This window comes from Falco rusticolus, chromosome 7, assembly GCF_015220075.1.
Source record: "Falco rusticolus isolate bFalRus1 chromosome 7, bFalRus1.pri, whole genome shotgun sequence".
Classification (NCBI taxonomy): Eukaryota; Metazoa; Chordata; class Aves; order Falconiformes; family Falconidae; genus Falco; species Falco rusticolus.
The window spans coordinates 3,479,762-3,503,197 of NC_051193.1; the positions used below are offsets into that span (position 1 = coordinate 3,479,762).

Consider the following 23,436-nt stretch of genomic DNA (forward strand, 5'->3'; position numbering starts at 1 on the left):
CCTTCCGCATCAGGGCAATGCCCCATCCCCTCATCATCTGCACAGCCTCCCCCAGACCCTCTCCAGCAGCTCCTGTCTCTCTCCACCTGGGGACCTCCCCCGTTTCAGCCCGTTTCAACTAACCTCCCTGTTAAATTTGCTTTTTCCCTCCTGAGCCTGTCTGCGGCAAGTACTCGCAAGGTGCAATTACAGCCCCCTCGCCGCCACCCCGCTCCTGGCACCGCAGCCTTGGATCCCTCACGCAGCGCCCCGGGCCAGGGCGGGCTGTGGGGCCGGACTCAGCCCTCGGGCCCCGCGCCAGCCCGGCGGCACCCCGCGGCGGGACCGGCGGCCGCCAGGGGGAAGGCGCCGTGGCCGGAAGCCCGCCCGGGCCGCCCCTCAGCCGGAGCGGGAAGCGGCCGCTCCGCCCCCGCGCCCGCCCGCCACTCGGCCCGCCATGGCGCTCTCGCAGACCGGGACGCTGGAGCCCGAGGGGCTGTCGCCGCGCACCCAGCAGCGGATGCAGGTCTGGGGCGGGTGGGGGCCGCCGTGGGAGCTGCCTTCCCGGGGCGGCGGGAACCGGCGCGCTGGGGAGAGGGGACGGCGGGCTGAAGGGGCCGCAGCGGCCGTGGGGAGGGGGGCGGCCGAGGGCAGCCGTGGCCGTGGGGAGGGGGTCCCGGGGCCGTGAGGAGGGGGGTGGCCGAAGGGCCCGGGTCCCTGAGGAGAGCGGCGGCCGAGGGGAGCCGGGGCCGTGAGGAGGGGGCGCCGGGGCCGTGAGGGGGGGGCGCCGGGGGGGTGCCGGGGCCGTGAGGGGGGGGAGCCGGGGGGCCGCCGGGGCCGTGAGGGGGGGGAGCCGGGGGGCCGCCGGGGCCGTGAGGGGGGGGAGCCGGGGGGGCGCCGGGGCCGTGAGGAGCGGGACGCGGCGGGCGCGGGGACGGCCCGAGCTGCGGCTCCCCGCCCAGCCCCGCTTTGCCCCCGCAGGAGTCCACCCCGACGGGGCCCGGCCAGCCGCGGCTGAGCCCGCAGCGGGGCGAGCGGCGAGCCGGTGTGGCGCAGCAGCTGCGGGTGCTGCTCACGCCGATGGCCGTCGCGGGCCGCCGCATGCCCCAGAAGCGGCTGCTGGGCGCCTACGGCGGGGCGGCGGAGGGCAGGGCGCCGGGCGGCAAGCGGCTCTGCCTGGAGCCCAGCCCGGAGCCCAGCCCGCCCCCCGGCAGCCCGGCCGCCAGCGGCTCGGACGGCGTTTTGGACGCGGACAGCGACGGGAGCGATGGAGGCGACGCTGCGCTGGTGAGTGCCCGCCCGTGGGGACCCTCCCCACTCGTGACCGCGCAGGGCGGCTGCCCGGCCCCGGGGGGCTTTGCCGAAGCAGCAGCAGCAGCGTCAGGTGGGAGCTGTTTGCACCTGGGCTGCAGCAAAGGGGGTGGGTTTGCAGTTCTCAAGGTGCGCGTTCATTGTGTTCATAAAAGTAAAGTTAGAAAGTGTTTTTCCTCTTCATGTATTTTTTTTTTAATATCTCTGGCTGGTAGTACAAAACTCTATTTTACCCTTTCAGAATGTCTTAAGGGATGAAAAAAATGCTCTTGCTGTCAGTCAGGGTGTATAAAACGCAGTGGCAAAAGCACCAGTATGTTCTAGTGCTGTCAATAACCATCTTCCAGGCATTGTTCCGGGTGGATACAGTCATAAGATGCAATAGTCTTGTCAATGTTCACTTACGTTTAAATCATCATTTCACCTTGTCAAGTCCACCTTCCCCTCTATGGCAGATAAAAATGATCTAAGAGTGTATTTCATTCATCTGTAATGTTTGCTGTGTCACTGAAGTTCTGTTTATTCAGTCACCTTAGTTTTGTTTCCGTTCTAGCAAGATTTTGGTGAACTGCTCTTTTTGTGGAATTAATACTAGGAATAAGTTTTATAATGTGAGCTAGGGTCTATATGGACAAGTTTTGGTGTTGATATGGGCTCACCCCGGTTTGCATAGGGGTTTTTGTTTGTTTCTTTACAAATATATTGAACCACTTCTAAATAATTTAGACAGTCGATTTGGAGACTCACTTCCAGAAGCCTGCGACATCTCTTGCAGGCCGTGTAACTGTATGATGAAGAATATTTGACTTTTCTTTTTGTAGGATGGATACTCACAGTTATCAGCTTATGAAAGGAAAAGACTAAAGAACATTACAGAAAATGCTAAATTCTTCGCTGCTTTAAAGTTGCATGAGGTTCGTATAGATTCTAAGTAGCATCAAAATTAGTTTATTACAAGTGTGGTAATTGTACTGTCACCCTTCTTGTTGTGAAACCCTTCTCTAACAGTGGCAGGTGTGTGAGGAAAGCCATGAAAATTTCCTGAGACATCAGGACTGCCCTGACTGGATAAAAAAAATGGGGGGTTGTGCCGCTAGTTACCTTTTTCCTAAGAGGGCGAGGCATTGGTTAAACTTGACAAGAGTGAGGAAAGCAAAATCCCACTTGTACGGTATTCCATGGCAGCAGCGCCCAGCCACACTGGTGCCTGTGGTCCCAAGAGCTGCAGAGCCAGCCGCACCAGGCCAGGTGACACTTGGGTAAAACACTGACGTGAAGGTGGTTGTGTGTGTGTCCTGGGCAGCATGAGCATGGTATGTGCCTCGCTCCTATCACGTGTGCTCCCATCCCTTCCTTGTGCGCTGTGTTACCTGTGGAGGCTGCTGAGCTCTTGCACGTGGGGCACAGTGCACGTGGGTTGGCTGGTTGTCAGCCGCCTGCCCGGCACGGGAGGGTTCAGCTCGCTGCCCTGGCTTTGAGAGGCTCTGGGGAAGAGCCTGCAGGGCATGTGCACACCCTTCAAATGCCCCCAGGGATGGTGACTCCACCCCTTCCCAGGGCAGCCTCGTCCAGGGCTTGACAACCCTTTCGGTGAAGAAGTTTTTCCTAACATCTAGTGTAAACCTCCCCTGGTGCAACTTCAGGCCGTTTCCTCTTGTCCCATCGCTTGTTACTTGGAAGAAGAGACCGACCCCCACGCTCCTGCCAGGCAGCTGTAGAGAGCAGTAAGGTCCCCGCGTCAGCCTCCTTATCTCCAGGCTGAACAACCCCAGCGCCCTGAGCCACTCCCATCAGACTGGTTCCCCAGCTCCGTTGCCCATCTCTGGACACGCTCCAGCACCTCAGTGTCTGTCTTGTAGCGAGGGGCCCAAAGTTGAACCCAGGATTCAAGGCGCAGCCCCACCAGTGCCCAGTACAGGGGGACAGTCACTGCCCTGGTCCTGCTGGCCACACCATTTCTGATACAAGCCAGGATGCTGTTGGCCGCCTTGGCTACCTGGATGCGCTGCCGGCTCATGTTTAGCTGGTTCCTGACCAGCACCCCCAGGTCCTTTCCCACCAGGCAGCTTCCCAGCTGCTCTTCCCCCGCCCGTAGCATTGCGTGGGGTTGCTGTGGCCCACCTGGCACTTGGCCTTGGTGAAACTTGTACAGTTGGCCTTGGCCCGTCAATGCCCGTCTTCAAAATGTAATGAAGAAGATGCCGTGAATGGAGGCCTCTGTGGTTACAGGTTCTACTTTAAATGTCTTTCTGTGTCTGGTGTGTAGTATTTAGAATATTTTCTTTGTTCTGTATAAAGAAGGGCCACAGAACGTCAAGACTGTACTGTGCTCCTGCGCACTGTTCGCAGAAATTGGGGAATTCTTGCTGGTACATGGAAGCGAAGCGGTCACAACACAGCTTGATGCTTAAAAATCCCTTTTCATTATTGTTATAATTACAGTATAGTTTACTGCAGTCTTTAGGTAATTGTATTTTATACAGGCTAATCTTTTATGCTTGTTATATATATTTTTAATCTTTTTTTTTTTCTTTTCAAGTCAGCTGCAAGACTTTACCAAATTACAACTAAAAGACAATCTCGTGTCAGCAAAAGGTAAAATAACTTTGTATGAAATTTGTGTCACTGTTCCTTTATTGCCTTTTAGCTTGTTTAGCACTTCCATCTGCCCATACCCGATACTGTGAAAAGGGAGAGCTAGTGAGGAAGTCTCCCTATAAAGCTAAATCTGAATAACTGATTATTTTAAGCAGTATGAATTCATCAACAGGTAGTGCCTCTCCTCTGCCGTTGTTTGGAAAGAAAAATGACAGTATTCATGTCTTTTTGTCAAATTACAGAATTTGTTCTTTTTGTGATATTTGTATTAAGGTATTTCAAGCACACTACTTTTTGCTGACAATACTTTTGCACGACGGCTTAAGAAAGAAGTGTTAAATGATGGAAACCAATGATGGGAAAAAGTGTGGGAAGGAAAGAGAGGGGGAGAACTAGATGCAGCGGATAGGGTAACCGATTAGTGTAGAAGCAAAGACATTTAAAGGTGCCAAAATGGTGCCCGACAAAGCAGAAAAACGGGCTTAAGTCCAAATAAAGAATAAGATGCATGATGAAAGAAAGTGGAAAAAACTTGAAGTGAATCAAAACTAGTTAGGCTGTAAGTCTGGGCCAAGGTGTTAGAGCTATACTTCTGAACCTACCCTAGAGTCTTGTACGTATATGCAGAGGACTTAATGTTATTTAAATGTGTCTGTAATTTTGAAATGTTTTAATTGTTCTAGAGATAAGCCTAAAAAGGTAGAAGATGAAACAGTACGGCGAAGATCTATGCGTTTACAAAGAGTAGAGCCGTCAGGAATTCCAATGCCAGAGATGATGCCTGCCCAGCCAGGAGCAGAGGAATATGTAAGGTTGGGAGAGGTTAGAGGAGATACGTGTGTGTATACACAGCAGCTTTATAAAAACGGTGCTGGTGAATTTGACTTGATAATACTTGTCATTGCTGAGCTTGTTGTAAAAACTCTTAGACATTTGGAAAGGCGTGTTATACAGTGGCAATAATAAAACGTAAATTCTTTCACCCTGAAGCGTATTGAATAGCAGGCTTCCCATGTCCTCTCTGAAAGTTAGTCAATATTTTGTGACTCAGGTTGATGAAATAGTGCTGTTTTGGATGATCAGAAGGGTCCTGAGGAAAAATGCTTTGCATTTTTCAACAGCCCATAGATTTGAGCAGTTTTAAATTCAAAGTTTTATTATGCTGTTTTAATGTTATTTCACTGTAACTTTATCTGCTTTATTTTCCTTTGAAATATTTACTACCTTTTTGAAGTAGTTATATAGCAACAAGTAAAAATTTTATTGCTCTGAGAGATGGGAGTTTAAATCTTCCATGGTGCTGTAGAATAAAGCTAAATCTCTGTAATATAGTTCTTGAAGATCAACCTTACTGGAGTGTGAGAACGGAGAGGAAAAAACAATTGCTGTGCTGGTTTGTCTTTGCTGTTGGGTTCAGTGAAGTTCTGTTTATCTATTTAAAATATGTTGGTGCAAACTTTTTTTTAATGTTTATGTGTTGTCAGAATATCTGGTGTGTGGAAAGTAACAGTTCACCCGATTTGTCATTTTAGTTTTGAGTTAGGAAAATTTCTAATGTCGTTCCAGCCTCAAGTTCCAGCTGGACCTTTGCCAATGGTTCAAGATCAGATGGAGAACAGTAAATTAATGGAGGAGTTACTGACTACATGGATGAGGATAAGTGAGGTATTACTAGTTACAATTCGTTGTTTTTGGATAACGTAATTTAGCTTGGGTTCTAATTCTGATAAATATTTCCTTTCCATCTGTAGATGAAAGCTAATGATACTGAAAAGCGCATGCCTGGCCTGCAAAGGTAATCTGGAGACAGCAGCTAAAAACTGGGTATTGTCTTGTTCTCCTCCTTTCTTCTCTTGAATAGCTAACGTGTTGGTGATGTTGTCTAGATACCAAGACAGCCTGAACAGCATGGTCCTCAGTGAAGATAACATTAAAAAGGTTGTGAAATACCGAGTATGCTCTATGGCTATCCATCCTTCTGAAAGCCTTATCTTTGTGGCAGCTGGAGACAAGTCTGGGCAGATTGGTCTCTGGAATGTGGTGAGTTGTTCGTGTGCTCTTCACCTGGCAGAGCTGTTTGTGGCAGGATGAAGGCAGATATGGCACAGCCTGGAGTCTCATTTTTGTCAGGCTCACGATGGTATTTTAAGACTTTGGCCATTCTTACGGAGAACACGAGGGTGTCTGTTAAACTGAGGCTCACCAGAATTGCTTGAAAGGTCTGTCTGGTCCTTGGCAAACGCAGGTTTAATGGGAGGAAAGGTTGCACTGCTAATTTGGCAGGGCAGAGCAGAAGAAAATGGATCGCTAGCTGAAAAAATATTATCGGTAAGGGTTACAATCGCAATTCACTGTTGAGAAATTCAGGAACTTGCAGCAATACCACAGCTAGGTTTTGGAGAGTGAGGGGAAATGGGTGCTCAAGTATTTGGTTTTTTGAGTTTGTACAAATTTTGGGTAGCTGCAGTGAGTCACGGTTTTTCCAGACAGCAGAGATAAAATTGCTATGCCAGTATATCTGCTGGCACATATTTACCTACATTGTCTCTGGAAAATAGCTTAGCATTTGGTGCTTTGAAAACTTTTGAGGGCTTTGCAGATAGTCTCACTGTTGTTTCTGAATTGCCTTAATTACTCCTGCAGCAAGAATTTTTATTCATGCCCTTGACTTACACCTATGTAACCTCTCTCCACTTTGGTCCCACATCATGCAAGCCAGCTGCTTGAAGTTCACACACATGCAGATTTTCTTTTCATTTTTTGCAATGCCATTAACCTCTCGAGTTTCGAGTCATTTCTGCTTTGACAGCTTCAGGAAACTGATAAACTAAATTCAGCTCCGAGGCTCTTACTCAATTATAAGTAAGTTTAAACTGCTCCATGCAATTTAGAAGGCTCTGCAGCTGCGGTTGCTGCCTGTTGAGGAGCGTGATCTGGTGATGGGGAGGACAAAGTCTCCGAGTGCTGCAGGTCCTCTTTGTGGCCTTGCAAAGATGTTTCAGCGGAAGCCTAGAATTGTTGAAGATCCTCTTTTCCCTGGTTTTTCTCTCCCTTTTTTTATTTTTCTGAAGTGAGTTGGACTTGACCAGGTTTGGGGGCAGACTGATCTTTGTGGAATGAACTGGTTTTACTTGCTCCAAAATGGTCCCTTTGGTTTCTTTTAAAATAACGGAGCTTGAATGATGCTAAAATCAGAAGAGATGTAGGAGATTCTGCTTTACATTCAGTTTGGGTCACTATAATTTAGCTTGAGTTCTAAGTAACCTAATACTTACGTATTTTGATGTAAAAGGCATATGTATAGTCCTCAGTAAGATGTTCAGCACTGGTAATTGAGAAACCAATTCTGTCAGTGAAAGAGAGCCAGATCTCGATGTCTAGATGCAGCATTGTTGCCTGCAGTGACAAGTGCACTTAAATTACAGCAGAAGGTTGCAGCTTTTCCTAATTGAGAAATGGAATTCTGAAACGGAGAGTAAATTCTTAGTGCTCTTTTGAGCACAAGCACAATTACTTGTGTAGCAGAGAAAATGGTAGAGGGAGGGAGGCCGGAGCCTAGCAGTGCTGTGCTGAGTGGTCTGGGCGAGGGCAGTTCTCTCTCCCACGCAGAGGTGTTTGGAGGCTGTTTGGGTGAGACATCAGCCTGGGCAGGCTGTGCCCCGAAGCAGGCTTGCTGCTGTTACCCTGTGCTGGTGTCTCCACGCACCGAGCCCCCTGCTGCCTCCTCCATATCCAGAGCAGACTGAGAACATGTGAAAAACAGAGACTGTACTTCAAAAGTTGCTGTCATTAATAGAAGTACCTACAGTGATTAGCATCTGTGTCTGCTAAATCTCAATTGTTTTTCAGGACTGTAAATCTGAAGCAGCAGCCTGTGTCTTTATTCCACATAGCTATTCGGTCAGCTGCATGCATTTTTCTCCGTTCAATCCTGCTCACTTGCTGTCTCTAAGCAGCGAAAGTCTGCGATGTGGCGACGTCACTAAAGCTGTCTTTGATGAGGTGAGTGCTCCGTCAGTTGTGCTGCGTACTCCTTGGAAATCTCGGAGTGCACTGCTCTGAAGTTTTAGTCTCGTTGTACCCAAGATGTTATTTGTTGGTTGTTTTGTTAACAAGAAAGTTGAAGATTCCATTTCTGCAGGGACCCGTGAAGTAACCTTTAATTAACATCATAAAAATACGCAGATGCTTCCTACTCAATAAAACATAGTAACAGCTTGGGTACTCCCGATTTCCTTCCTGCAGAGACAGTTGCAAGTATTGAATTTAATTTCCTATCTCCTATGTGCCTCTCTTCAAAAGCATTACCTTTTAACAATGACAAACGAGAGCGATTTAAAGAACGACATCTTACAGCCCACCCCTGCCCAAATACACACTGTAAAACAACATAAAGCATGAGCTGACTTTGCTTTTCTCAGGCTTCAAGTGAGCAAAATGCTGTGACTGTCTCCGCGGTGAGCCAGACAGCTGAACTGAGGAGCTTGGTGATGCTTGCTTTGTTTACTTGCTTTTGGCAGATACATCTGCATTGATCAGCTCTCAAGGGTTGAAAAATGTAACAAGCTGCAAGTGTTTAAAGCTTTTTTTCCCCCGGCTCTTCCAGGCACTGTCATTTTGGTGGGGTTGTAGGCAGGCCAGCTGCTTGGGAAGTATCTGCAATTGGTTGGTCAGGAGGCCGGGAAGGTCCGGGGGGGGGGGTCTCGCCCTTTGGGACAAGAACGTGTCTGGAGGTCAAGGGAAGAGAAATGCCGTTCTCCTGCTGGGTTTGCCTTGTGCCAGCTTGCACAGCCTTGTGATACCTCTGGGAGTATTAACTGCTCTTGGAAAGGCTGCAGCTGCTAGCGGGGAGAGTCTGCGTGCCTAGAGAGCTGAAACATGGAAGCTTTCCTGCAGCGTTCTCGCACTTGTGGCTGATCGCTGCTTTGAGAGGAAACTGCCATGGGATAAGGTGGTTTGACATCCTGACTCCGATCTCCCAAATTACAGGAAACCAAATTCACGTTTCTGCACCTGACTCAAGGTTTCTGTAGCATCGGAGACTGAACGGCGTCATTAATCCTCAGTCAGCATGTGCCTGAGGGTAACAGCCGTTTGACTGCTGGAACACAGAGGTGATAGTGTCTTGTAAGAATTCTAGCAGCGAATGCAGAGTGTGTTGATTCCAGTTTGTTTTGGATGGCTAATCATCTCCTCCGTAGAAAGCTTACCAGTTCTACAGGAGGGCTCCTACATGGAGAGCTGCGGCAGGAGCTAACAAATGGGGCAGTCTCTGTTAGTATTTTTAGTATATCAAAAAGGGAGAGCATGAAATCTACAGCCCATAGAATGTTCTGGGTATTGTTAATAACTCTGTGTACCTCATCGAATAGTTCTGGTTACATTTGACCTTTTTCTGTGCTCAGATATGGAGAAGTGAGGAAAACTTATCTTCCTTTGACTTTTTGGAAGATAATGCCGCCACTGCAATAGTAGGGCACTGGGATGGCGATGTCGCTGTTGTGGACAGACGGACCCCAGGAACATCTTCGGAGCTTTCTGCAGACATTGGCTTCAAAAGAACAAGGACAGTCCACGTTCATCCGGTGAATAAACAGTATTTCGTTGCTGCTGGCTCAGTGTACGTATCTCAAAATGAACGGCAGTTGTTCTGTATTTTCAGCGTTCTGTCTGCACTGGTGCCTGAAGTCGGCTGTAAATGGCACGTTGGGAGGGCAGGAGCAGGAGCAGCTGCTGGTGAGGCAGACAATTTGTCAGCCTCAGTGCATAGTCAAAGCTTTCTTGATCATTTTAGAAAACATGTTTTTAGTTCTTAGCAGGATTTAAAACAGGATACGCTTTGACTTCCCTTCAGCTTTTAGTAACAGGTACAAAATGGTCTTTTCTTGTCACTGGATTTTGGCAGATCATGGTGCAGAGAGATTTTAATGAGCTCCTGGTCTGAGCTGGTTCTGGTGCTCTCAAAGTCCTTTGGAACCACTGGCCATTTGAGTGAATATGCACGGCCGGAGTGAAGTTCTAAACAGCTCACAGCGTTGTTTGGTAAATGGAGAATCATTATTTAACTGTTGCCTTGTCAGCTGCGTTCTGTGTGGTGTGTGTTGCAGGGATGTTTGTATTTATGATGTTCGATACCTGAAGCCCAAGGGGAACAAGCCTGTGAGCTCTCTCAAAGGACACACGAAAAGTGTCGCTTCAGCGTATTTCTCGCCTGTCACTGGGAACAGAGTTGTGACAGTGTGTGCTGACGATAAGCTGAGGTAAGGCAGTGTGGGAGGGAGCGATCTATATGGAAAATGTCAGCGGGTGGGTTTGTATTACTGTTATTTCCTGTCTGCATGACCCATCACTGAGAGCTTTCTGTATCGCTTTTTTGAAAAGTGATAAAGATTTACTTGCATTGGCATTTTTAATGTTGTTTTTCATCATTTTTGGGTGGGTTGTTTTTCTAATTCTCATTTTCCTGAAGGACATTTAACAGTGAACAGTAAAATACACAGGTACTGTTAGTCTTTTAAAAACAAACAAACAAAACCCAACAAAAACCCCAAACCCACACAAACAAAAACCAGCCAAAATCCTGGCTTATAAATATAAATTCAGAATGCTTAGAAACTGAATTTATTTTTAGCTGCTGGTACTTAAAATTATGATGATATCAGCTCTTTTGTAACTGGTCTACCATTTGATAATTTAAACTGCTGTGAGTTGTGTTGTGTTAGAAATCTAGGGGTTTTTTTTCTACTTTGTAGTTTTGTGACCATAATTTAGGTGATCTGTTCATGTAAAGACCTGGTTGCGTGTTCGCCAGGTACATGTTTCTGAGTCCTGGATTGTATCAAAGACTAGCAGGTACAAATGGGGGGGGGGACACACGACAGTTAAGGCCAGGTTGGAAGTCACACCTCTGCTCTGGAGACTGCCCGTTGTTTTAAAAGGTGGGGTAAGTGTGTGCATTCTGGAAGGAATCTGAATGTGGTGCAGTTGTTGCAGTATTTAGGTGTTTTGTCTGGAAATTGGATTTTCTTTCTTTCCCCTTGCACATACACAGGAGAGAGCTCTTTTGTGCGAGTTCTGTGTTGCTGTAATGCTTTCTTTCCTGTGATGTGCTTACTATATATAATGAAGGTCTGCTCTCCATCGTGAGCTTGGTTACGGACATTGTAAATCCTTGGTGCTAAGAGAGTGAGCCTCGGAGTACAAAATGGTTATGAGTAAACCAGGATGTTTGTGCTTGACAGACTGGAGAAAACAGATACGGGTTCATTTATTCGCTGCCTCCTCCGCGGAAGCAAGCAAGCGGCTCTTAACTCGGCAGCTCGTGGAACTTTGTGCCCTTGCGGGGTGGGATCCTAGAAGTTTATCCAGGTGAAGGAGAGCCTAGAACAGGGGATCTGTTGGTTTGTCTGTCAGTGGAGCGCACACCTGCCTGAGGAATTCCCGGCACCGCAAGCTGTTAGTGGTGGGGGGTCACTCAGGCACGTGTTTTGCCTTCTCTTGTGTCCTTCCCGGGGCAGCCTGTTTGTGCAGCGACTGAGCGGACTCGAGCCTGTCACCTGTCCTAGAACTGTTCTGGTGCTCTTCCTGCAACACCTTTCGGAACTGATGACCTTCAATTCTAGCTAAAAGCAAATCCAATTAAAAAAGAAAATTTAATAATTTCGTTTGGAATGTTGGCACTTGTATTTGGGCTGGATGTCTGTGTGCGGTTTGTCACTGTGGTCCAGAATCTCCTGTCGTCTGGCCCCTGTGCCGAGACGTCCTTTACGAGGGGAGGGTGGCCTTTTTTAACATGTGCGTGTTTTATTAACACGCTGTTTTGTGTTCCAGGATCTACGACACCACCTCTTTGTCGTCAGCGGTCACAGTTCTCAGTACTGTCAGGTAAGCGGAGCGCGCTGGGGCTGAGGACAGTGTGCTGGGGCTGTCCTGCTGGGGGCTGCGCGGTGCCCATTGTCCGAACAGCCGGGGGGTCGCTGGCGGCTGTGGGGGTGACAGCAGCCAGCTGCCCTCCTTGCCCGGGAACGTGCTCTAGTCCTCGCGAGTGCCAGCAGTGGCTTCTGTGCCGAAAGCACGGCTCTGAGCGGTACGGCCTGCAGGGAAGCTTCGCTGCCTTCCTGTGGACTGGGAACAGGCCGGTTTGTGACTTCGGGAATGTGTTTTGTGTCAGAATGCTCTTGCTGTGTGCGCTGTTGAAATACCAGAGGTTACTTCTTACCAGTAAATGCGTGGGTTTGGGTAGTCAACACTTGTAACACCTTTGTGCTCCAGAAGGGCCAGTTGTTGTCAGTGTTGGTTTGCTAAGGAGCTGGAATCAGATGTGGCTTGAAAATTCTTAGTTTATTGAAAGGCCAGATCTGTACTTGTGCTATTTTTACTGAAATCTGTGACTGATTTCTGAATGAAATTTCTGAATGAATGAAAATTCATTACTGAAATGAAGTGTAACCACTTGGACTAACAATCACTTATGTCAGAGTACTCTCTGCTTTACCTCCTTGCTCCGTTACGTTTCCTTGTCCATCCCACCCGTGGTAGGATAGCGATGAACGGCTCCGAGCAGCTCGGGCTGTCCGGTGTGGGACAGTGCTGAGCGATGGTTTAGGAGGGCGGAAGATGGACTTAGGCAAATAGGACATAAATGAGGACACTTAAAAATACTGGGTTCAGTAAGAGGAATGTTTCTGTCTTTCTCTCCCTGTTTGTTTCTCTGAAGTCATAACAATAACACAGGCCGCTGGTTAACCAGGTTCAGAGCAATCTGGGACCCTAAGCAGGAAGACTGCTTCGTGGTGGGCAGTATGGCGCGTCCAAGGCACATAGAAGTCTTCCAAGATACCGGAAAACTGTTGCACACTTTTTATAACCTTAACTGCCTTGCTTCCGTGTGTTCCATTAATGTTGTTCATCCCAGTAAGAACGTCTTAGTGGGCGGCAACTCCAGTGGCCGCCTTCATGTGTTCAAAGAATAAGAAAAGTGCCTCAGATATTTTTTTTTTTTCCCTCGTGCATTAAATTTGTTTAATCCTTATTAAGCTGTTCCTAAGCTAACTGTATTTTCTCAGGGCAAAAGTGTATTTTAAAAGCTTTAGAATAAATCTTCTAAACTACCTTTGGCATTCTTGTCTTTAATTAGAAAAAGATACCCATCGTGGTATGACAGTTAGTTCGTACCTAGATAGATACCCTTCCCTGATACTGAAGTAACTTCTCCAAAAAAAAAAAAAAAAGACAGGCCGCTGTCTCGGTAGGATGCTGCTGTGTATGAGGCACTTAATGATTCTCATTAGCGAATCCGGAGCACTTCGGCTCTGCTGGCCTGTGTGCTGTTAAGGCTGGTAGGAAGTGTCGAGTATCTGTGTCTTGGGCAAAATGCGTCCCGTAAGTGAGGTGCCTTGTTAAACCTTCCTGGAGGCAGAAGGAAGGCGGCCGCGGTGCCGCCACCCGGGGCTGTGCGTGTCTCTGCCTGACCAGGGACCGCGGGGCCGTGCCACACGAGGCAGGCGGGTTTCGGGCCGCAGAGCCAGAGCGGAGCGTCCTGCCCCGCTGTGCTGGTGGCCCCAGCGCTCCTAATACCGGAGAGTGGGTTCACCAAAGGCCACGTTCCTCACGGGGTTTGAGCCGAGTCTTTACTCAAGTGAAAAATAGGTACCGACACCGTAAATGCTGAACAAATCTTATACCGACTCTGGTTTTCATGATATTTAAATATTTATTTAAATTTAAAAATACTTTTCATGGCACCAATGATTTTATGCTAACTAAGATATTGAATATGTAGAAAAAGGTACATTTTGAAGGAAAAATGTAACTTACAGTATTTGGCACATGAAAGGTTAATTCCTAGATTTTGTTTTTTATGAAAACTAAGAAATTCACATTTTCAGGTATTTTACCATCTACTGCTTAAAGATGCAGTATGCTATGATGAGATATTTTTTTTTTTTTCTGATATAAGAATCTATGGAAACAACGTTTTAATATAAAGACAGGTAAAACTAACAGGTAGTGAAACACAAGACATAATATGGAACATACAGGAAAAACATACGATGAAAAAAATCACCAGTTCTCATGGTTTTGCAGTAAAACACTGGGTGGAAACTGCAGAGGTAAAACTAGGGCCGGGTCTGCTGCTGCTCTAGAGGGAGCCCATGTAGGGGGTGCCAGGGTCAGGGCGTAGAGGCTGCGCTTTGGAGGGAAAATGTCTCATGTACAGGGCACGCGGGGCCGGGCGCCTCGCGGGCGGATGGGCTGTGCTGTTACACCACGCAGGACATCAGCAGTGAGGAGGAGGAGGAGGAGGGAATGCTGCATCTTTAACCCGGGGCGAAAAACGTCAGGTTCGGGACTACCACGCACTGCATAGAAACACCATAACTACGGACTGAGGTAGGAACACTACACTAAGAGTTAATTTTGCTATGTTGCATAAAACAGGATTATCATGTAAAAATCAATCCTTCTCCTGGCAGCGCTCGTGAGGGCTCGGGCCTGCTCAGGATTAGGGGCTGTACGTAAAAACCCTCCTCGGCCCTTGTGCTGTAAGCGGGCAGCCGCGGCTGCATCCTCGGTGGTGAGACCTGACGGCTCAGGTCTTTGTTCCCCCCTCCCCCAGACAGTAGTTCAACAGGACCTCTCGTTATTGCCGTGACAAACGATCCAAGTCTGGCCGACTTGTGCTGTTGGATCAACCAACATCATCCTCGTGCTCCTTTGCCAGGCACCGGCCGAGCCGGGGCCGGACCCGCACGTGTGGTGATGGATGGTGGGATGCTCAGAGACAAGAACGCGGAAATCAGGCTTTTTAAAACTGCAGTTATGGCCCCAGCTTACGTAAAATCTCTCCCTGAGATGAAATAAAACTTGCTCACCTGTTTTTCACCTTTTTTTTGTTAAGTATGTCCAACTTCTCAACCGAAACAGAACTGGCTTTTATTGCTCCCTGTGTAAATAGTCTGCTGCTTCCCAGGTAACTGAAGGTCCTGGTGGTTACGTCACAAGTACGATGAGTTGGTTTTATTGATTTTTGCTTAAGAACAGACAGGTGTAATGGTTGTCCATTGGCTTGTTCAGTGTCACCTCCACTCCTGCGGTTCTGGCCTTTTTATCTTCAGAAAAGTCACAAAATTATAGCTCCTTTCTCTATTCCAAAACTAGTGACGGGTTAATCTGGTGTTAGGCTTCCGAGCTACAAAAGCGTTTACTCTTACACCATTTGCTCAGCGTGAACCGCTTGGTACAGCGCACCACGGTCACCCAATCCGTAAAGTAAAAAAAGACTTGATTAGATTCAATAACAAAATAGCATTTTGTTGTTAAAATAGACCTTGAAACAGTCTTTTTTTTTTTTTTCTTTTTTTGTCTTTTTTTTTTTTCCTTTTTTTGTACAAAACAGGTACAATTTCGGAGGCTAAAGGTCTTCCTAATAAATCCAACACGGTCACTACCGGCTGCAGGCCCAGGCTGGGCCAGGAGCGCCTGGTGTGTGCTCGCCTGCCCATGCTCTCCCTGCCCTCGGGAGCGCTGATGCTTCAAGGCTTAGGAAAAGCGATGGAAGGCTGAGTGCAGTGCAGGACGAGGGCTCCCGTGCGCCGGGCGACGTGGGGAGCCAGCTTGCACGCACGCCTGGAAGTGGGGGGAACCGGGGTGTCCCCCGATAGCGTCACACTGCGCGTCGCTGTGTAGGAGACTCCGGTTAGCAAGGAGGGATTGCTGCAAAGCGGTACTTGGAAGGTGGTGGCGGTGGTGGTGTGCACAGTGGTGGATTTAATAATGTAACAGTACACGAGTGTTTAAATTAATACTCAGTAGCACCATTGCTAAAGCTCCTGCATAATGGAGCATCGCGAGCCTCCCGGCTGATGCTCGTACCACGGTGGGTGGCAACACAGAAATAAATTCCTCTCTGCTCGGTGCTTCCGAAGTCATACGCGCGTCTGTGAGAATCGAAACGGTAAAGTGTTGTGCGGGCTCCAGGGGTGGGAGCAGTACGGCTGAGCACGGGGAGGAGGCGGCCCCGGGGGCTGCGTCCACCCCGTCTTCCTCCCGGAAAGCCGCCTCCTTGGCCGCACCGTGCTGTGGGTCGGGAAGGGAGGGTTAGTGTGTGCCGAAGGCGCCCCGGCGGGTCCCGCGCACGGGGGACGGCGGCTGGTCTCTCCCCAGGCCCCCAGCTAGTTACGTGGCGACTCCTGCCTTCAGGTGTCAATGAGCAGGCTTACCACGGCGCGGACTTTGCAGGCAAACCATCGCCTGAGGGGACAAAAGTATTGGTAATGGAACTGCTCGAACTCGGGGGTCTGGCGGATATCGCGGAAAAAGGCAGTGTCAAGGTCGGACTCGGTAAGGATGATCAGGAGGAGGAGCAAAACAAAGAGGAGTCCAACTGTCACAAGGAGCAAACGCAGGACACTTAAAACAAACTTATTCACCTGTTCCGCCTGTGCCGCCCCCAGGCCGCCGGCACCCGGGCACAGGGCCCGCAGCTCGCTGCCCAGCTCCTCCGCCTCGGCCGCCGCTGGCGTGCCGGCCTCCGACTCCTTCTCCTCCTCGATGCTGCACGGGGCCCCGTTCGCCTGCCGCGAGAGCAGCATCAGCTCCAGGCTGTGCTCGGCCACTGGCGTGGGCAGCACGCTGTCCGCCGGGCTGTAGTTCTCATCGGCGATGACGGCCACCCGCTCGCTGCTCTCTGTGCGGCCGCTCCGGCCAGCGGCTGTGAAGGCATCGCCGTGGGAGGCCGAGCGCACCGGGGTCGAGTGGGCACTGTCGCGCAGAGACTCCAGGCCTGGGGGAGAAAAGGGGGGATGCTCAGCGGTTCCACTGCCAGGAACCCCTCCCTTCAGCCCGGCGGCCCTGGCAGGGATGGAGCACAGCTGCCCTGGCTGGCGCTCCTTGGTTTTGGTCCCTCCAGGCCGGCGGCCACAGCTCGTGACTGCCACAGTGACGCTCAAACACCCGTGTGACTTGTCACTGTCACCGACAGCCCTGGCTGTCAGTCTGGACCAGGGGCAGGGGCCTGGCCTTGTCCTCAGTCGATCACAAACACCTTGTGTGCTCCAACTGCTACGAGGTCGCTGCCCCCGGCTGCTTGAGCCCCCCCCCCCGCCGTCAGCAGTGCCAGCCCCTCCGCGGCACAGGCAGGGGTGAGCCGGGGGTGGGGGCTGGGACAGGGACAAGCTCTCCCCGCAGCACCACTGGAGACAGCTGAGCCTGCTACAGCCCCCAGGGTGATCCTTAGGGATTTATCCTTCTGGATTTGCCTCCTGTCTGGCACAGTCCTCACCTGTGGGAGCCCTGGGCCAGCCTCTGCTGCACACCTTGAGGCAGAGAATTAAAAGACGAGCTCAGGATGCCACAGGTGTGAAGCAAGGGCTGTGCCCGCCGTGTGCAGGATGGCCCGGAGCCACAGCCCTGTCATGCACAGGAGACTTCGGGGGCTGCACGTTGGGCCAGCCTCACCGACAGCTCTGATTTCTGCTGCGTCACTAAAAAACGAGATGTTTTACAGCTGCTCAGAAATCTGGTTTAGACCTGGCCAGGAGCCACGTGAAGAGCTGCCCCGCGAGCTGGGCTGCCCTTTGCACTGAGGCTGAGCGTGCCGGGCAGGAGAAAGGCAACTCCTCCTCCTCCCCCATGCCCTCCCAAAAACCCCGAATTCCAAGCAACCCCCCCCCAAGCGCAGGCCTTGTTCCTTGCAGTACTCACAGTGAGAGGGCAAGCAATGCGGGGTGGGAGGTGGCCAGGAGCAGCGAGTCCCCAGTGCCACCCTGCAGCCGGCTGCGAGGGGGACAGTGCTGGACACATGCCCAGGTGGGGAGAGCACAGCGCGCCAAAGCACCGTGGCACACGGTGTCACTGGGTGCCCTGGCCCCACGCCCCGCCGAAGGGTGAAGCGGAGAGCCCCGAGCCCATCCTGCCGGCGTTCCCCGGGGATTTGCAGCCTCTGCCTTGTAAATGCTCCCCAGATGCCTAGGGATCAGCTTGGCTTAACGCGAGTGCCACTGCGGGCACGGCTCCGGCGCTAAGCGCAGGGGAGGAATAAACATGTTCTCACCCCAGCAGCTATGTTTTCTCATGTGTCACAAAGCTCATGTGACCCTCACGGCACCCGCTGGGTCCCTGACGGGGCTGGCACCCGCTGGGGTGGCAGCAGCTCAGGGCTCACTGTCAGCAGAGCAGTGCTGGTCCCCCAAACCCCAACCATCCCCCTTCCCTCCTTTCTCCACGGGACTGCCATAAAAAGCTAAAAAATCTGGGAAAGCTGGATCCAGCCTGAAAACCGGAGCTGCTTTGTGGTAATAACAACCCAGGGTCCAGCCAGCACAGGAGACCCCAGCCACTCCCCACAGCACCCACCCTGCACCCCACATTCCTACATCCAGTCACGTGGAGCCCGTGGGGACCCCCGGGGACGCCCCTGCTGAAGAAGAGCCCAGAGCCCGCGCAGCCCGGCAGCGCAGCGTTACCTGGTGCAGGTGCATCCCCGGGGCCGTGCGGAGCATCGTAGCCAGGGCTGGGGAGAGCCGGGAGGAGCGGCAAAGCCCCCAGAGCCCGGGCCAGCAGCTGTGGCCCCAGCGCCAGCACCCGGACCCTCACCTCCCGGCAGCAGTGGTTGATGAGCCGCAGGTGGACGCTGACTTTGGTTTTAATCTTTATCAGGCACTTCACCATGGCGGCACGGGCAGCGGTGGGCCTGGCCCGGGGCACAGGGCACCCGCAGGGACTGCGACGGGGCGCGGGGCCCGCTGCTCCCCACTGGCGCGGCTGGCGCAAGCGGCGCTGGGGCCCCGGGGTCAGGGCTATTTTGGGCTCCTGCATTTCCACGGGACCGAGCTGAAGGGAGAGCGAAGACAGGCAGCTGCTGGCGCAGGGGTGGTGCCGGGAGGCTGTGCCCGCTCAGCGCCGTTCCTCAGGGGAGGCTACTCGCTGCTCTCGCCCCCTCCCAACAGCACGTGCGGGACGTGGGGGAGAGGGTGCTCATTTAACTGGGTGGCAGAGGTGACCCTGTACGCAGGGCTGCGCGGCTGCCAAGCACGCTTCTGCCCCAAAATCAGCACGGCTGTCAGCCCTGGGCTCCCTCAATGGAAATAAACACCCTTCCTCCTCCGAGGGACCTCAGGCGGCCGTGCTGGGGCTGGCCGTGCACCCCCGCCTCGCCCCCTGCCATCCCCATTCCCTCATCCGCTTCCCAGTTTTCCAAACTTCTACGCATCTTCCTGTGGCCCCGACACACACCAGCAGCACCCACCACACACACTGCTTTCCACCACCGCTGTCACTGGGAGTCAGACGCTGCCATCACCAGTGGGTACAACAGCCACAGCCACCAGTGTTGTCCCCAGACCTGCGGGGCAGTGCCAGGGCTGGTCCCAGCATTTTGCCCTCTGCCAATCCTCCCTCCCAGGTGCAGCCCAGCCCTGGGACAGCGGCCAGGGGCTGGCACAAGTGCTCCAGCTCGGCAGACTGGAAGAAAATCGGCATTTCCGAAGGCAAGCCATGGGTGGTGGCCAGTGGCCGGCAAGGAGCAGCTCCCAGGCAGGCAACCAAAAGTTCTTTCGCAAACCAGCCTGCGTGTGGTCAGACCCTGGCCCTGTGGCTCGCAGTACCAGCCTGCCCTGCTGGGCCCCCGCGGGTGCTGCCGCGCCTCGCCAGGCAGGTCTGCTTTGCTTTCAAGCCAGCGTGGTGTCTGGAAGAGCAGAGCGAGGCACGCTGGCGTGCGCAGGACCAGGCTGCCAGTGCAGCTTCAAAGGAGGGCTCGCTCCCCGCTCCCCTGGGTCAGAGCTATCAGGGCAACCTGCAGCCTTCTGCTGTTATTTCCAAATTAATCTAAACTAACATGACTGAGAAATTCTCCTCTGCTTTGCGTCTGCACTGGAAACTTCTGTCCCACAACCAGCCCTCCGCTTTGCCTGGGCTCAGCGATTGATGCCAAAGTGGCCGCAAGAACAACACCTGGCGCTGCCCAGCCTCCTGTAAGACCCGGGGGACACACCAGGGACCTCCCCTGCCTCAGCGTTCCCTTCCCCCACCAGGGGCTACAAAAACCAGCTGGAGGTGCGAGTCCGCTTTCTGTGCGTGCCGTATGTCTGCATATGTGGATGCAGACGCATATATGTATGCCCACACGTACGCATGTCCGCGGTGCCGGGGCTGCCCCCGTCCCGAGCCCCGGCAGTGGCGGGAAGAGCCGCCCCGTGCCCTACCTTCCATGATGGAGATGTGCACGGCTCTCCTCCGGGTGCGAGGCACGCTGCTCAGGCGGGGGCCGTGGGTGATGGAGGGGCAGCTCCGGCTTGGCACTAGCCCTGCCCTGGGGACAACAACAGGGACAGTGTCAGTGCAGCTCTCCTGCTTCGGTCCTGTGGCTCCCTCGGCCGTCCCGGGGAGCCGGGCACCAAACCCCCGGGAGGCCCCGGCCCCACGGGCTGCACCCTGCCGCTGCTGCCGGGCTCTTACCGGTGAATCTCGGGCGGCTCCCTCTTGATCTTGGCGCTGGACTCCATCACCTCCTTCGCAACACGGCCACTGCGGGTGGTTTAAGAACAGCAGCGGTGAGGACACGAGCACCGCACCAGCGAGCTGTGAACTCCCCCCACACACAGGCTGGTTATGGGAGCTCTCCACATGGCTCCAAGGGAAAACAGAAATATTTGCTGGAAAGAAGGGTGATGGGAAGAGCAGGGAAAGGCTGGGCTGGCACCTCCGCTGCCACATTTTGCTGCTTCACCTGGCAAGAGACGCTGGACACTGTGGGGTCACCTCCCCTCTTGGGGACACACACACCAGGGGCACCCAGGCCCTCCTGTGCCACCATCGTGCACCTTGCAGCTGGGGATCTGGGGATGCGCTGGGGTCTCTCGTCCACAGAGATACGAGGTCCCAGGTCCAGGCTCTCACGCCAGGGCCATGGAGGAGTAACACCCCCCAGGAATTTAGGAACCGTGCTCATTCATCTCACTCCTTGTTCTCAAAACCCAAACCCCAAAGCTCCCCATCCACTCCACCCCTCCACTCCTGTCCCTCCAGAACTCTGCAGTTCTGGGGCTGGGGAGAGGGATGTCAGCTGTGAAACAGAGGAAGAAGTGGGGATGGCCTCACTGAGGCAGCAGCACTGCAAGAGGAGGACCCTCAGCAAGTCTTCAGCCCACTGCAGCCCTGAACCGCTCCCCAAAGCACGTCCAGAGGAGCACCCGAAAAATATATCCAGTAACTGCTACTTACTGTCATTATTTACCTGTATCGGAACCGGCTTCCCTTGAAGAACAAGTTGCTGCTGGACACCGTCCGGACCTGACTCGACTTCTCCAACCTGCAATGGCACCAAGAGCTGCGTGAGCACCCTGCGCCACCGGCCAGGTGCTGAGCACCTGGGCAGGGTCCGGCCCCCGGCACTGCTTCATGGCAAAGCCTTTGCCTGACACTGTTTCCAGTGCACCTCATGGGTGGTGGGGACAGATTGCTCTGCCGATGCTGGTACAGCATCCCCCCCACCAGACTGACCCCCAGCATCAGAGGGTGGGAGCTGCGTGCCGCCAGCGAGGCCAAATTACAGGAGCAAAGCCACGGAGATGTGAAATACCATCAGGAATGAAACAAGCCACAGCCAGCGGTGGGGTGGCACCAGCTGGTGGGACACAAGCGTCTGGTCCATCAGGGCATCACCCCACAGCCCTCTCCACTGACACAGCATGTCCCTGCTGGCAGCAGAAGCGTTACCGTACCTGGGCTCTGGGATGAACCTGCTGCCAATGGCTTCTCCAGTGGCTGGAGGGGTCTGGGGCCCACGTCCCTGGGGCCACCAGTGAGTGCCCACACGCAGGAGCGGCACAGGGCTGAAGCTCTCCAGAAGCTAAAACCCTCAACAAAACCTCTGCGTCGCAGGGGTGTGGGAACAGGCCCGTCCCAGGCGGGCTGGCACTCACTGGGGTCACTCTGGCCAGTGGCAGGTAAAGCCACCAGGAAGGACAGTCCTATCTCCCCATCATCACACAGGAGCCGGCCCCTTGCCCCAGGAGGAGCCCAGCAGCACCTCGGCTGAGCCTACAGTCCACTCCACTGGGTGTGTAATCCAGCAGTAATCTACTGACATGATTAATCATAAAAAGATTTGTAAAGCAATATTGCAATTTCATTTCATGTTAATATAATGAGAAATGAAACCTGCTGATTGCAGCTGCTGATTGCAGTATTCCCAAAGAGAATACATCACACGCTTTATCTCGCATCTTGCTGATTAAAATAAAACTCGTTACAAAGCACAAAGCAGGCTATTTTTAAGTACAACATGAGCAGGATGGTAAAACCAAATTGTTCCACCTGGCACCTCCCTGGTTTTTTGGCAGACAATCCAGCCCGTGACCTCTCCCTTTCTGTCTGACAGCCCGATTAACCAAACCAGGGGCAGAAAAGTTGCCTTGGTGGCCAAGAACCAGGGAGCCAGAGCTCCTGGGGAACGACACCACCTTCCCCACCCAGGCCAGAAGTCCTGCAAAAGCCTGGCAGCTGGCGGGGATGGTCCCTCAAGCCACTGTCCCCAACTGCCCAGGCTCACAGGTGCAGCCCAGACTGCACATCACCTCCCCAGTCCCTTGAATATTTCCCATGAATAATTACCTTGTTCCCCAAGAGCTTAGAAGCAGATTATTTCTGAAAGTTTTTAAGCCTTCCTCATTAAAAGGCAGGCTTTTCTAAAGCGCCCCGGGGCACTGGCTTGACTTCAGTGGGGATTTTTGTGCAGGATTCAGCACAAACAGACCCTGCAAAGCCATTTTGAAAATCCATCGCAGAATATTAGGTCAAAAAACCTTCCTTCAGTTCCGCCAGTGTCCATCCCTGCTGCATCCTGCACTGGCCACAAGCTGCACTCACAAAACCTGAGCATCTGCAAGTGCGGCCAGCTCCGAACAAGCTGCTATTAACCAGGAAAACGCTGAACTACATCTGCTGTTGTGGACAGGACTCATGCTGGTTGCTCAGCATTAAAAGCTTAATCGCCAAAACAGTTAGTTTTAATCTCCTGGTTAAAGGTTTGCTGTGGAGGAATGAGTGCAGCAGGGGTGGGAGCAGAGCCCCCAGTCTGGGGGCACTGGTACTTTTGGTGGCTGGGGACTCTGCCGGGGCCACTGGGACAGGGGTGCCATGTGGCTGGTGACAGCCAGTGCCGGAGCCCCAGTACCTGGATGGAGCCCTCGGGTGGGTGCTGTGCTGACCCACGGGGAGATGCAGAACACACCACCACGCACGCCCGGGTGGCCAAGCACTTACTTGTAGAAAGCCTGGTTTTCTATCCCACACTTCCAGAGGTGTTTGCAGGCTTCTGGTGTTGGGGCAAAATATGTGAGAACAATTTTCTTTTCCTAAAGGAGAAAGACAAGGAGTCAGCAGGGGAAACAAGTGAGTGATGCCCGCCAGGCAGAACGCTGGGAATGTGGAGGGAGGCCTGAGCAGCTGGAGCTGGGGAGCAGCACTGATGCAGGGCAGATCCTCCTCCAGAGCCGCTCAGGACACAGGGAAATGTTGGAGCATCAGCAGACACCCTGGCATGGCACC

The 23,436-nt window shown here is 52.5% G+C and overlaps 2 protein-coding genes across 5 annotated transcripts in view; one reads left to right on the forward strand and one right to left on the reverse strand.

The window, feature by feature from the left end:
- Window positions 1-396: 396 nt before the first annotated feature.
- Window positions 397-13,000, forward strand: WDR76 (WD repeat domain 76). Its single transcript, XM_037395061.1, has 13 exons — window positions 397-505; window positions 961-1,266; window positions 2,112-2,204; window positions 3,830-3,885; window positions 4,572-4,695; window positions 5,455-5,553; window positions 5,640-5,683; window positions 5,775-5,928; window positions 7,738-7,890; window positions 9,294-9,508; window positions 9,996-10,148; window positions 11,719-11,772; window positions 12,605-13,000. Exons 1-13 carry the CDS (start codon window positions 437-439, stop codon window positions 12,858-12,860), a joined length of 1,776 nt encoding a protein of 591 aa, XP_037250958.1. The 5' UTR covers window positions 397-436; the 3' UTR covers window positions 12,861-13,000.
- Window positions 13,001-13,823: 823 nt separating this feature from the next.
- FRMD5 (FERM domain containing 5) overlaps window positions 13,824-23,436 on the reverse strand; it is a 111,931-nt gene continuing 102,318 nt past the window's right edge. For 2 of the 4 annotated variants that reach the window (XM_037395060.1, XM_037395059.1), the window contains exons 10-15: window positions 23,152-23,243; window positions 21,122-21,196; window positions 20,344-20,412; window positions 20,091-20,197; window positions 16,320-16,672; window positions 13,824-16,140 (exon numbers count right to left, since the gene is read on the reverse strand). In XM_037395060.1, coding sequence (XP_037250957.1) covers window positions 16,093-16,140; window positions 16,320-16,672; window positions 20,091-20,197; window positions 20,344-20,412; window positions 21,122-21,196; window positions 23,152-23,243 — 744 coding nt within the window. In that variant the 3' untranslated portion in view covers window positions 13,824-16,092. Of the gene's footprint in view, window positions 16,673-20,090; window positions 20,198-20,343; window positions 20,413-21,121; window positions 21,197-23,151; window positions 23,244-23,436 lie in introns of all 4 variants that reach the window. The other 2 variants (XM_037395058.1, XM_037395057.1) reach the window with 1 other exon arrangement.